This window comes from Colias eurytheme, chromosome 5 (assembly GCF_061535395.1).
Source record: "Colias eurytheme isolate Ceu_HAF_F1 chromosome 5, ilColEury1 Martin Lab GWU primary, whole genome shotgun sequence".
In the NCBI taxonomy this organism is placed as follows: Eukaryota; Metazoa; Arthropoda; class Insecta; order Lepidoptera; family Pieridae; genus Colias; species Colias eurytheme.
The window spans coordinates 6138475-6152669 of NC_142984.1; the positions used below are offsets into that span (position 1 = coordinate 6138475).

Here is a 14195-nt window from a genome sequence, read left to right on the forward strand (position 1 = left end):
TACCAGACATAATTCACTTTCTTTGTAATCTTGCATTTATAATATTGTATTAGTAAGGATGACCTAAGTGTGACCTGGAGAAGAATAGCACTTCAAAGGCAATCATGGAAGAGTTTGGAGGAGGTTTTTGTCGAAAGGCAAGCAAGATACCCAGAAGAAACCTAGTTAAGCTATAAATTATTGTTACTTGCAATAAAGGCTTTCATTCATTCATTCATTCATTAGTAAGGATAATGTAATTTCCCCAGATCGTGCCCGGCGGCGTGGCGGCCCGGTCCGGCAAGCTGCGCATGGGCGACCGCCTCGTCAGAGTGAACGGCACGGAACTGACGGGCGCGTGCCACCGCGACGCGGTGCAGCTGCTGCTGCAGCCCGGCGCCACGCTCACACTCACCGTGCGGCACGACCCGCTGCCGCTCGGCTTCCAGGTCAGTGTGGACACGCCCCCCGTGTGACACAGGATGCGCCAATGTGGATTGCGCACTTTTATATAAAACTAGTGGTCCGCCCGTGGTACATATTTCGCAATAAAAGGTAGCCTATGTCCGTTCTCGGGTATCAAAATATCTCCATACCAAATTTCATGCAAATTGGTTCAGTAGTTTAGGCGTGATTGAGTAACAGACAGACAGAGGTTACTTTCGCATTTATAATATGTATTAGTATATATGTTTGGAAGTTTTGTATGAAATTGCGCAGTTCTTTCTTATATGGATAATGAAATAATAGTATTTATATTGCACGTGTAATTATTATTATACGAGTAAGACGGATAAGTTATATTAAATTAGGTAATGATTAAATTCTAGTAAGATTTTTTATGCATATTCTATATCATAGATACTTTGTTTGTAATATGCTGATATAATTGCATATATAACGGTTTGTAAACAAAATATTAAGTCTAGCGAAACCAAGCATGACGTATGATATTAATAATCCCAGAAAAACTTACAACATTATATTAATATTGAATAGTAGCTAATAACGTATTTATTTTTCGACTTGGCGATCCTGTGTCATGGCAGTAAGTTTATGTATGTTTGAGATTTTAAATTGAGTGATAATAAGCTTTATGTTGTTTGAAATAATTATGTCGATTAACACATGCATTTCACTGTATAATTTACATGACATGAGAAGTGAATATGTTGATAACATCGATACACCCACACATATGCAAAATGGTCCATGTCTGCATGACTGCAAGTATATAATATTTATATGAACGAATATGCTACACGAAATTGAGTAGAGGAATTTGACGCTTCGTAGTATTGGCGGTTACGACAAATATGTATTACGCTTATAAACCGTATATAGATTGAAGCTATGACTGTGCTGAACTCTACGTACTTGCAGTGAATGTAAAAATATATGAAAGCCTTTAGAATGATAAGTATATATAAAAAGCAAAACATTTTGTTTCACACGTGCGTACGACGGCTGTTGCGACACAAATTCAGGGTCGCATTCAAGTTGAGATTGTTGACGTAACTGTAAGTGACTATTCACCCGAAAAGACATCTGTGTGTTTTTTACCGATATGTCAGATAAATGTCCCCTTTCCCAAATGAAATTGGTGTGCTCAGCTATCACGATTTAAATGGTTCTATGTGACCTCGCTTTTTTCACATTTTAAATTCACAATTCCATAAATTAAAAGTTTTAAGCAAATATCAAGTCCTTATATGTTGTCGTAGTTAAATAGATGTTTAGAAAGTCGTTGTGAGTGCATTAAGACAATATGTTCCATAAATTATTACAATACTCGATGTTAAATGCATGGCAACGTCTTTGCATGTAAATTGTGGCTGCTTGTGTAGTTGAAATTGCGTAAATTAAGAATTCGTTGCTTGTCAGTTGATATTTATTGCATTGATATATATTTTGATCTAGCTATTATTGTTATTCTCTAGGAAAATAAATATTTACAAAGTGGTTTGTTTGGCAGGAGTTAACGATAATAAAGCAAGAGGGCGAGAAGCTCGGTATGCATATTAAGGGTGGACTTAACGGTCAACGCGGCAATCCGAATGATCCAAACGACGAAGGAGTGTTTATATCGAAAATAAACAGCGGCGGAGCGGCTAGAAGAGATGGGAGACTTAAAGTACGTATTTAATCGATTACTCACTATTATTTTTGTCTGTCTCTAATTTTAAAATCTAAATTTAAATAATGTGAATTTAGTCAATTTATGTCTTAAAGGTTATACGTTTGTGTAAAAAAGTAGTCATGTGTAATAAATTTACTACTGAAATTGTATTATCTCGTTCGTTATTTGAATTATCTGTGACCATTCATTTTTGATACAAGACTTGTTTGTGTATATTTGCCAGCAAAACCTATTGTACAATAACCATGTACAGGCGTATATACAAACAAATAGATAAAAAATGTGTGCGTGTACTAGTGTAAGCGTAGCGTAAGAAGTGAACTTCTTTATGACCTTATTAAAAAAATGGTACCTACTATATGCAACTTTACAGAAATACGTCGAATCACGCGTGGTAGGGATAAAAAAAAATGGCACCGGAAAAATGTCATGCGTAACGAAAAAATGTTACACTTAATTTTTTTCCAACCCCGATAAGAAGTTTCACTTCAATAATCACTACATAGTATAAAACAAACTCGCTTTCTCTGTCCCTATGTCCCTTTGTATGCTTAAATCTTTAAAACTACGCAACGAATTTTGATGCGGTTTTTTTTTAATAGATAGAGTGATTCAAGAGGAAGGTTTTAGTCATAGTTACAAACCGTGTCTCATAAAAAATTTACGCACACAACTGCAGTAAACAAAATCAAAACAATACTTCGCGTTGTGTGCGTGTCATCACACAAAAATATGAGAGCGACTATTCGTTCGCACACTAGATTGTAAGTGACGTACGTATACAGCACCACTACAGCTTGTTCTTTTTTTGGGCATATTGCTGCGATACCGGCCCCGCCCCCTAACCATATTTCCCTTTAGTTTCTGTGATCTGTGGTTTTAGTATATAGTTTATTAGGTTTTAGACTAATATAATGTGTACGTTACAGGTGGGCATGCGTCTACTGGAAGTGAACGGCGTGTCGCTGCTGGGCGCGACGCACACCGAGGCGGTGAACGCGCTGCGCTCGGCCACCAACGCGCCGCTGCACCTCGTCGTGTGCCACGGGTACTCGCGACCCGAGAAGTACACGGTTAGTTAATAATTGTGTATCACTACAATTAGTATAAGTCATAAGGAATATGTATCCATTGTAAAGCTAAAAAGTTTATACTTAATTAACTAGTGCACCGATTTTAATAAAGTTTCAAAAGATAGTTGTAAACTTTTATTTCAGCGAATTAACATTACGAGATCTGCACAGATTGTTGCTAGTTGTAAATTAAAGAATCCTAGATGCATTATTAAAATAGATGCTTGTGTGCGCTATATTATCACATAAATTTCACACAAATTTTTAATTTTCATACACGACACGTTCTAGAGATCTAGACTTTATATACAGTACAACAAAGCTAGTAATTAGAAATAAAATTGATAATTGAATTCACTTGGCTATTCTGCACAGTAATTAACAAAATAATTATTTTAAGCCGTAATTTAATTTAATTTTTTAGAATACATTCAGTACCTTTATATATATCAAAATGAGACCTATTCCATATCAAAACACTATTAAGTTACTTTTTCGCGTTACTTCCTAACAGAATTAAATTTTTTGTCAAATCAATTTGTATTTAATAAGGAAAAATATTCTTCATAAATGGTAGTAATAAATAGATATATAAAGGTAGTATGTAGTGTGTGACATTAGTGCATGTTGCCACAGACGGGTAGCGAGAGCGGGACGGCTGAGACGGGAGGTTCGCTGTCTCACTCCACCTCCAGTCTCGATAGAGACGAAACGTTGCATCAACAACAGGTTTGTTTTCTTTTATTGCTAATAAAAAGTTTATGCTAAATTTAGTGTTTTTGTTACACAATTATTTTCACGACTTTGTTGTTTTGCTATATTATAAAGCACACACGTTTTGTAATAGTGATATATTTCTAACAATTATAATAGTGTTAAAACTTTAAGGAAGTTTGACTATTTAATTATTTATCATACTATTGAATTTATAATCAATATTATTCTTTTTCCTTTTAGGATCACAGCCCGCAGCAAGATATAGTTGAATTCGAACACGATAGGCAAGTTGCTGAAATGAGGGAAAAATCGACACCCGAAAAGGTACTTAAAATATTGTATTTTTTAATCATCATAACGATTTGTACTACACTAACGATTTGTAACATAATCAAAAGATAGATTTTCTCTTTATATTTCATCGTATTAATTTTAGTATATTTCCACGTATTGCGTTACGGTACGGTTGTAGTTGTTTTGATCTTGAATATTTTCATTTGAAATAGTCAAGATACCATTCATATCATTCATAGTATTTCTAAAAGTCGTAATACAGAAAGAGATATCGAAAAGAAATAGTCCTTCCCCATACAAATCCTAACCCAACCCCACTAAATTCTAGGTGATGGACATAGTGCATGCAGTGGAAAGTATCGCCCTAGAGCCGGGTCCACCGTCCCCAGAGCCGCAACACAAGACGACCACAGTGGTGATGTCCAAACACACACTACAGCCTCAGGTCAGTGACACGCGCACACACGCGCGACGCTACCACGTAGTGTGACGTAGCTGTACGTACTACTGCTAGTGGTAGGGGTAGGGGTAGGAGGACGTTCGAAGTATGCGTGAAAATCTTTAAGAAAAAAAAAGTGGATTTTATTTAAAAGTTTTAAGAATTTGATTTTGGTTTTGAAGATTAGATATTTAATGTGAACATGTTTTAAAATTTTATAAATGTGTTTTATTAGACTTACATGATTTGGATTTGCCATACAAATATGGCAGATATAAAATATTGTACTACAACTATAAATGATAAAAAATATAATCTATAGTTGATAATAAAAGAATGGTTTCAAATAGGAACCTTCTTCTTGTAATAAATATTCAATATAGCATTAATTTTGAAACCGATTCTTACCATACTTTGAATGGACGTTTTATATTTAAAATAGACAATTGTTATAAAAAATTAGAAGCTTATTTAAGTAGTTAATTAAATCATAGTACATATTTAGTTAGTAATAAAATATAATAAATGTAGTATCCAATAAATCTGTAATTACAAAAGTATTTATACACATGAATATAATTATTTACTAATTGAAATTTATGTAATTTAAATTCAATGTAGTCAAATAATATTATAATCGCTCTACTTATTTATTATTATACTGATAAATATACTAGAGAAGCTATTATGAAAATTCTCCTTTATATGATTATTATGTTCCTAATATTATGTATAGCATGGAGTTGATTTATGTAGTTTTGTATTATATTTTATATAAATATCTTCAATTAAAATATCCCGTATAATATTTGCACGGTGGATTTCCAAAAGATGGCATGCACCTTGTAGTTTATGGCTTGCATGAAAATAATATCCTTGTATTACGTGCTCTTTCAATTATTTATCTTCCAAAATAAATGTTACAGTCTATGTTAATCCGTAGCTATTAATGTGAGGAGGGAATCGGTTATATTCTTTTATAGTATCACTGTCCGTTTGTTCTCTTTTATAGTTTTTGTAATTTAGTTGGAATTGGTTGATATGTGTTATTGCATGTGTATAAAATTTCCGGGAAAGGATGTAATTCAAAGAAAACACTTATCAATGTCTTGTACCCGACTCTATAGATGTTGTATCGTGTTAGAATCATTGATGTTCAGCTTACTGACGATTACTTACGTCCGTTGCAGAATGCATACCCTCAAGGACAGGAGAGAGACAATTAGTAAGCAATAATATCTATAATATGTGCAGTCCAACACGATGTAAATATAGATAGTCCGTCGAATTGCGAGTTTTGTACTTGTAGGTTAGGCATCATTATTGTACACTATAATCTTATTCGCGCACTGACCCGTATGTAACTATATTCCGATTTCATATTAAATAGCAAACATTGTCAATGTGTGTTATTTATTTTGCGCTCGCAATAGTTCCAACTTGATAGTGTTTTAAGTAACTTAAGTAGTCAGACCGTCTTGTCTTGTTAAGGTTATTATGAACGGATGCGGCTGTGTATTTAAATCAAATTTATACAATATGGTTCGTTCATTCAGCTGAAAAGGCCTGCTTACAAAATGTAACTGTGAATTAATATTTATTTATATTTCGTCTGTTCGTATTGCTTCCTTATAAATTGTCTTGAAAAAGTATTGTTATTCGCAATTGTGTCTCATGATAAAATAGATAATATTTTTGTGAGAATATTTTTAATGTTTGCTATAAATGCATTTGTCTCTCGAATATTGTTTACATATTGTAATACTTATTGTATACTGTGGTGAAAAAGTGTGTATGTGTTTTCAATATTCCGTACAAATATTGAACGGTTAATGTGGTGGATATGATGTTTCAGTGTTAATGTATTTGATAAGAGCGTCTTTGAGGAATTTACAATAAACATTCTTCCAAATATACTTTCTATAACATATATTTTGGTGATGTATTCAAATTTTCTGAAGTGTAACCGCTTTTTGTGAACATTTATACCGTATTCGATTAATACCATATATTTTTACATGTATTGTTAGCTTTTACTGTATAACACCAATAGTGATGGGCGTGACTGCATTTTAAAACAAAATATACGGTATTGAACAATAACCAAAAGACCAATAAAGTAGTTTAAATATACCTCAATATTCTCGGTAGCTTGGTGTAGTTTCTCTGCAGCGATTTTGGATACGATTTTGTAATTAACATGATAATACTCTCGATAATGTTCCAAAAAAATGTTTAAAAAAAGTAGTGTTTGAGGATCTTGGATGTTATGCAGTATAAATTTTGTGTTGGACGAGTAAAATCTACAAGAAAATAAAGTAAAATAAAAGGGAAAGACGTGTTATAAAATCGTTTAATGTCCATAACTAGCAAGAAAAACGTAAATAAAATTTCCAATATTCTCCAACACTATTGACAAATATATTAGCTGATCGTCTCGATCACTTGCAGCCTTATCCATATTATACTAGTATAAACAGTTCCATGGTTTTACAATAGCTTTTATATCTTATTAAAACACATAGCAACCTATATTTGTTCTTTTTAGATTTATGACGTGTTCCCAAAATTAAATTTTATATAAGCGTAGTTGTTGAATTATTCAGTAATAGTATATTTCATGTTATTTGCAGTCGTTTATAGTGTATTATGTTGTTTCGATAAAGTGTGTGCTCCCATATGGATATTGAACACGAATAAAAGTTTAACATATCAAGCTTAAATTTTGGCCTTCAGAAAATTGTTGATGTTATTTGTTAAAATTCCATAAATTATATTGCCAAAATATTGACTGCCAATTATTTCAATTGTGTTGATTGAAGTGACTTTATTATTAGACTAAAAATTTATGTTTCAATTTGTATACAAAATTATTGAAAATGGGAATTATATTTTAGTGTTGATCTTAAATACATAATGTTTCAGAAAATAGTGTTTTTCTCTTACTCTCTTTACAATTGTTAATTTAAGTTAGCGCCTTTAAATCATTTATTTTGGAAGATTTTTTGTTATTCGCTAAATTCTGTTTATTTTCTTCGAATTATTTACATTACGCGTTTTCGTGCAAGTCGCTTCGCAACAGCCAACAACCTATGGAATACTTATATCTATTATCTATTCAGTTCTCGCACTCTCAGCTTTCGGTCTACAATTGCTAAGTAACAATTTGAGTAAAGTGTATATTGTGTTGGTTCCGGTTAGTCGTCTAGTTGTCAAGCGGCGCCGCTATCGCCGCTGGCGGTGTTCACGGAACAGAAAGTGAAGACGCCGTCCCCCGCGCCCGGCGACGCGAGCCCGGCCCCGGCCCCGCACACGCACCACCCGCCCAACCCACCCGCCAAACAGAAACCTCAAGTTCCCCGCAAACCGCAAATCAAGCGAGTTAGTTTCACCCCGGATTCCGACGACGTACATGAAATAATATCGCCCACGAAAGAACGACCGACCTCGCTATCCGAATCGCATGAGTTGCATGACCGCGACCCGAGTGACCGCTCGAATACTAACGATGCATGCTCCGACAGTAGGCCATTACTAATCCGCCACCAAACTACAGTCGAGACACATGAACCGAAAAAGTTAACGCCCGTCGTTCGGCCGGAAGATTTTATTATTCCTCCTCCGCCATTATTCGCCACTAAAGTAAGTGAAAGTCAGTTAGTTCACGACATGGTAAAAGGCGTAGACGTTCCGCTAATCGCTGTTGTCCCTGAACGTATCGTTCTTCCCGAGCCGACCGTGGCAGAGACGACCGTGCAGTCTTCTAACTCCACGAATTCCCCAGAAACTGAATTTCCACCCCCCATAAATTATGAAGCTTTCCCGGCTTTTGAACCTACAAATAAACGTAGTGATGAATCATCACGGTCTATTATATATTCTGATGTGCCTTCACCACAAGTCTTCCGTAGCGAACCTCCTTCATTAGAAAGTGATGAAATATATTATAATGAGCTATCAGTCAGTCCAGGTACGGCACCGGAACCGCCTGCGTTACTTCATGCTCAATATAAAACGCTTCCTACAGTCTCACACGTGCCTAATTCTCCCTGCTATTTACATCCAGACAGAAATTATTTCGATGATATGTCGAAGTCAAATGAGAGTCAATCATTGAAAGATTTAAGAGTTAAAAATTTATCACCTACTATGGTACATTCGACGACGTATCCGCCCTATAATCCGTTTCCTTCATTAACTACTGTAGCGGGAACATACAATCCTTATACGTGTGTAGTTCCTGAAAACACTCATAAACCTACATATTCAACCCAAAAATCTTTATCACCATCATTAGTAACTTCAGTAAGCAAGGACATAAACGCTAATCTTACACAACCTGGTCCGCTTGTGGGTAATCGACCTAAGAGTGCGCAGTCTGAGAGAAGAGTACGTTTTGGCGAAGTGACGAGTGCTTTTGAGTACGATATTTTGCCGAAAAGTTTGGAAACTATGAGAGAGGGGAGCTCCTCGCCTGCACCAACCCTCAAACCCGCATGGAGCAGCAAAATCAAATCCTTCGCCACCGGCGAGGTAATAATTGATGTTCGGCAATTTATCCACACACACCAACACTCAGCTTCTTATGATTGTGTTCGTCGACAACCCAGTTCGAGTATTGACTAAAACACATGAATCAGTGTTCCCACTCCCATTTCCCCTCATTTTGTACGGATTTAACTTGCATTTTTTATACTTTGCATGCTTAAAATATATCCTAACACATTTTTATTTTATTCATTGTAGCATTTCATGTTTTCATTTCATATTAATTAACTGCATGGGTGTTTGCCTGGTGACGGGATCTCATTATTTGTATATATCATATGCTTCTTACCATTATTTCAACATTGTCACTTATTTGTAGTTCGTTTTTATTGTTTTATATTTTGATTAAAACCCTCGTTTCCTCAGGCTTCCCCACCTCAATCTGGTAAATTTGTGAAAGCATCTGTCAGCGATAAGAAAAAGTTTTTCGAAAACGCAATGGAAGAAAGCCACAAATCATCACCTAAACCAGGTAAATATATTTTTAAACAAATTCATACTGTTTTTATGTCGGTTATGATTTTCAGGTCTGTACTAAAATTATTTTATAATATCAGAAAAAGTTTTCACATTCCTGTCGGCGGATGAGGTGGAGAAATTGAAGCAGGAAGAGGAAAGGAAAATGGCGTCGTTATCTCGCTCGGAGCTCAGGTCTTGGTCCCCGGGGGAGGACCGACATAGCGGAGACAGCGAGCATTCCGACGATGAACCTTACGAGAACGGCCATAGGTAATGGCTGATATTTAAATATTGCGTAGTATGTATATCTATTTACTGGTATTTGAAATAGATGGATAAAATATGGTATTAATTACATATTAAATATAGAATTTTGAAATAATTTGTTACTTTTCTGTTTTGTCTCTGTTGCTTTTTCATATGTTAACCGTCCATGAGATAAATGAAAATTAACTGGAATCAGAAAGAATGCCATAGCGGGCCACGAAAACAAAATTATGTAGTGGTTTTTAGTAAAATCGTGAGCGAAGAATACTTAGAATACTTATAGAATAAGTATTCTTCATCAAGCATCTTGCTTTTTTATGAAATTATTGACATGTAACATTTGAGAAATACATGTTATTTGAGAAATCCAAAGTTTCATATTATTTCGTATTATACATTTTAGTATTATTATACATTTCGTATCTACTGTCTATTTTACGAACATCTACACACTTCCAGCGTGTCCCTGGGCGGCGTGAGTCCGTCAGCGAAGTCTCAACGGCGGCGGCAAGCTCGCTCGCCGTCCGAGCACGAGGACGAGCACGAGCGGGCCGCGCGACGGGCTGCTTGGCGAGCTGCCAGACTGCGCTCGCTTGAACAGGTGCGTCATTGTTGCACGGGGTACACACACACACACATCTAGAGAGGGAGAGAGATAGGCACACACACACACATATAGAGAGGGAGAGAGATAGGCACACACACACACCTATAGAGGGAGAGAGATAGGTACACACACACACCTATAGAGGGAGAAAGATAGGCACACACGCACACCTGTAGAGGGAGAGAGATAGGTACACACGCACACCTATAGAGGGAGAAAGATAGGCACACACGCACACCTATAGAGGGAGAGAGATAGGCACACACGCACACATAGACAAACAGCAAATACACGCGTAGGAAAGGGTGGACACACCCACATACACACAAACGAGAAGATGCTCACACACAAGCACTATAGAAGTGCATACATCCAACACGAGTCAGACATTTCAATTTAAACACTGTCTTACCTCCTGAACTTTCATCAACGTTCGACGTATTGGTCAGTTGAAACACTTTTCTGTATAACGTTGCCTTAAATATGACAATGATAGGTACACAAAGTGTGAAAATATCAAGCTGTACTGCCGTAGGGTAAATGAGGATAAGGATCTATAAACTATTGACAAATTAGGTAATGTTTTAGAAATTCAAAACAAACCATTTCCTGTTCGAGTATGTTAGAGGGCAATAGCTTTCGAATAAAGAGGCTTGAATGATTAACATTTTAGGATGCAATTGAGTCACAAAAAGCAATTAAAAGCATGGTGGGCCCGGCGCATGACATCATAGGAGAAGTACCTCCGAGGGACAGATCTCCTTCAGAGGTAAATTTAACCTTTATTATGTGTCGACTGTTCTTTTGATATTAACTAAAGCTATCCAGTGGAACGAACATTTAAAACAAAAAAAAAAATGTTTTTTATAATAATTATTTCAAACTTTTAATTTAATATTAATCCATATATGTAATTTTATAGATCGATTTATTTATTTTTAATTTTATGTTCATTCCACTTCTATGTTAGAATGTATGTGTTAATCCATTATCTAATACATGTTTTGTTGTCTTTAACATCATTGTCATTAACATTCAAATATCCTGGTGATGCATTTATCACGTATCATGGTATACGTGACTTCACTACTTCACACTGTATTTCTGCAATACATTGAGAGTAAAAATTATAGCTTTAGAAACAGTGAGACAATGAACTAAACTAAACCAATTAATTGTTTAACTCGTATGTATCTGTGGTCGGGTTATATGTCGCTTAGCTGGCGCATTGTGTACGTCTAATCGGGGTGTGTGTCACATTGGCTTTAAAAATTATAGAAATGGCCCCTGCCACGTATCGCGTTGCGTACAAAACCGGGGCCGATACTGGCCGTCAAGGAGAAGGAAAAATTATTAGACGAGAGAATAACGCTTCGCACGGAGGAATACGTGTGTCCCGCTACCGGCGAGACCAAAGTCCGAACTGTCGAGTACATTGAGAAAGTCATTGAGAAAGAGGTACTGCGATTGTAAATGCTAAAGTATACTAGAGGTCGCTGTACACAAGCAATGCCGTTTCGTGTGTGGTTTAATGTTGTTACATATGTGTGTATATTGATTGACGCTTAGCTTCCTTAGGGACTGACTTGACTTTTTGACATATGTTTTACTAGTGGGGCCTACACGCAAATAATTTCTACACTGTTGAGACACCGTTTAGTTAAATGTAAATACAGCAGAATAGCAGCACATTATCACAAGTGATCGTTAGGGTGGCGGTGGAAAACGATCAATTAGTGTAGTTATATTGATGTTTATATAACATAAATGTATATATTTATTTATTTATTGCATGATATTTGAGCATGGCATGTTAACGTTTGTTGTGCATTTGTCAGACCATACCTGGGTTCTAGACATGGAATCTTCACAACAGGAGTAATGGTTCGTTGAGTTTATTTAATACAGTTAATACCAAGCCGTACTTCAGTTTCTTTTATTTCTTAATTGCTAAAACTGAAATACGGTTCACAGTACGATAATTGCTTAGCCTGATCGACGCTTTTTAGTTTTAGATAGTGCTATTTTACATTTAAGCATAACATGGGGCATGAAAATCATTCGAAAACATTAAAAGTCGAATTCATTCGAACGCATTTCTAACGATACATAACCTGATCGTACCGAAAGTTCATTCATTCGTCAATTAAACGATAACTTTCACATTTTTATTCAGCTAGAATCTTTCATTCTCCCTTTTTATTTTTACACCAATCAGTGACCAGTAATAACTCTCCAGGTCGAAACGACGCAAGAGAAAATAATATCGTTGGAGCTGACGACGAGCCCCAGCAGCGAGACGGCGCCCGCGGAGCTGGCGGGCGTGATGGGGCTGGGCGAGGGGGAGGGGGAGGGCGAGGGGGAGGGGGAGGGGGAGGGCAGCTCCCTCCAGCCTGACATCGTGCAGGTTGTGAACCCCCTGCTGGACGGCGGCGCGGGCCACGTCACCGCCATCCCCGTGGGGCCCGCGCAGAGACTCACCGCCTACTCGCACCACCAGTAGCCCGCCCGACGCGCGAAACTAGAATATTTTTATTTTTCTTTCATAATTTTGCTTTGTCGTGCAAAATTCTTTTTAAAGAAACGCGTAAAAATAATTTATTAGTTGACGGCGCGAACGTCTCGGCCGGCCTCGTGAGCGCCAGAACGCGAAATACGTAGCATCCGCGGCCCCGACTCGCTTCATCCGAGCGACTAACTCGTTTGTAGATTTCTTCAGAACAACGAACGTTTTAATGTTTCCATCTTCTGTATTATAACTGTGATAATAAAATAGAAATTCCACCGATGTATAGAGGCCCGTCGAAGAAATCCACCAACGACTTTTTTTTTATAAATCGTGCATTTTCTTATCACAATTATGTTTTATTTTTTTACTATTATTTCGCGACGGAGATTCGTGTACGAGATGCGTATCTATTTTGATATTATACTTTGAATACTTTACGTATTGTAATATTTTCATTCCGTGCAAGATTTTATTGTTTGACTGAATGCCGATGCAGTACTTGTGTACTTTGGGAGCGATAAGGATTCATCGGGTCGGTAGGCGAGATTACTTAAGTGTAGGTACAAACTATCAGTCACATGTTTTATCAGGTAGACAGACTATATTTGGCATCACAGTCTTATTCGTTCGACACTTTGATCGTTTTTAAGTACCTTTAACGTAGTTTATAATTTTTATTTTTGTATTGTCATCATTCGTACAGTATTTGTGTTTTAACTGGTGTATTATTTTAATTTAATAATTTTATTGTAACAATTATGTATGTGGTGCCTTAATTCTTAATTGATTAATTATTGTAAAATAGCAATTTTAAACAATGTCAACTCTATTCATAATGATAATAGATTCCAATTTAATTGTAATTATACAAATAGAATTTTTGCATTTGAACTTAGCGATGCTGTATTGTCTTTTTTAAATGTATAATTATTGTCTATTGACTAAATCTCAACAAATTGTATATTTCCGTTGATGTTTTTTGGAAAATTATTTAATAGACTCATGTCAGTATGTACCGCGTGTTGATTGAGAGAGTGGTGAATGTGTGTCCTTTGTATCTTTTTAAGACTCTTTAGCTACATGTGGATTGTAAACTAATGGAAATATTGTATGTTTGTCCTATAAATGGTTTAATATATATTTTAATAAAATTATTTGGTTGT

The 14195-nt window shown here is 36.1% G+C and overlaps 1 protein-coding gene across 3 annotated transcripts in view; it reads left to right on the forward strand.

The window, feature by feature from the left end:
• scrib (scribble planar cell polarity protein) overlaps positions 1-14186 on the forward strand; it is an 81202-nt gene extending 67016 nt beyond the window's left edge. For all 3 annotated transcript variants that reach the window (XM_090101968.1, XM_090101969.1, XM_090101970.1), the window contains 13 exons: positions 249-428; positions 1955-2113; positions 3049-3192; positions 3829-3921; positions 4150-4233; positions 4532-4648; positions 7844-9175; positions 9557-9662; positions 9748-9919; positions 10376-10517; positions 11197-11292; positions 11802-11981; positions 12763-14186. In XM_090101968.1, the coding sequence (XP_089958094.1) occupies positions 249-428; positions 1955-2113; positions 3049-3192; positions 3829-3921; positions 4150-4233; positions 4532-4648; positions 7844-9175; positions 9557-9662; positions 9748-9919; positions 10376-10517; positions 11197-11292; positions 11802-11981; positions 12763-13026 (3069 nt within the window). In that variant the 3' untranslated portion in view covers positions 13027-14186. The remainder of the gene's footprint in view (positions 1-248; positions 429-1954; positions 2114-3048; positions 3193-3828; positions 3922-4149; positions 4234-4531; positions 4649-7843; positions 9176-9556; positions 9663-9747; positions 9920-10375; positions 10518-11196; positions 11293-11801; positions 11982-12762) is intronic.
• The last annotated feature ends 9 nt before the right edge of the window (positions 14187-14195 follow it).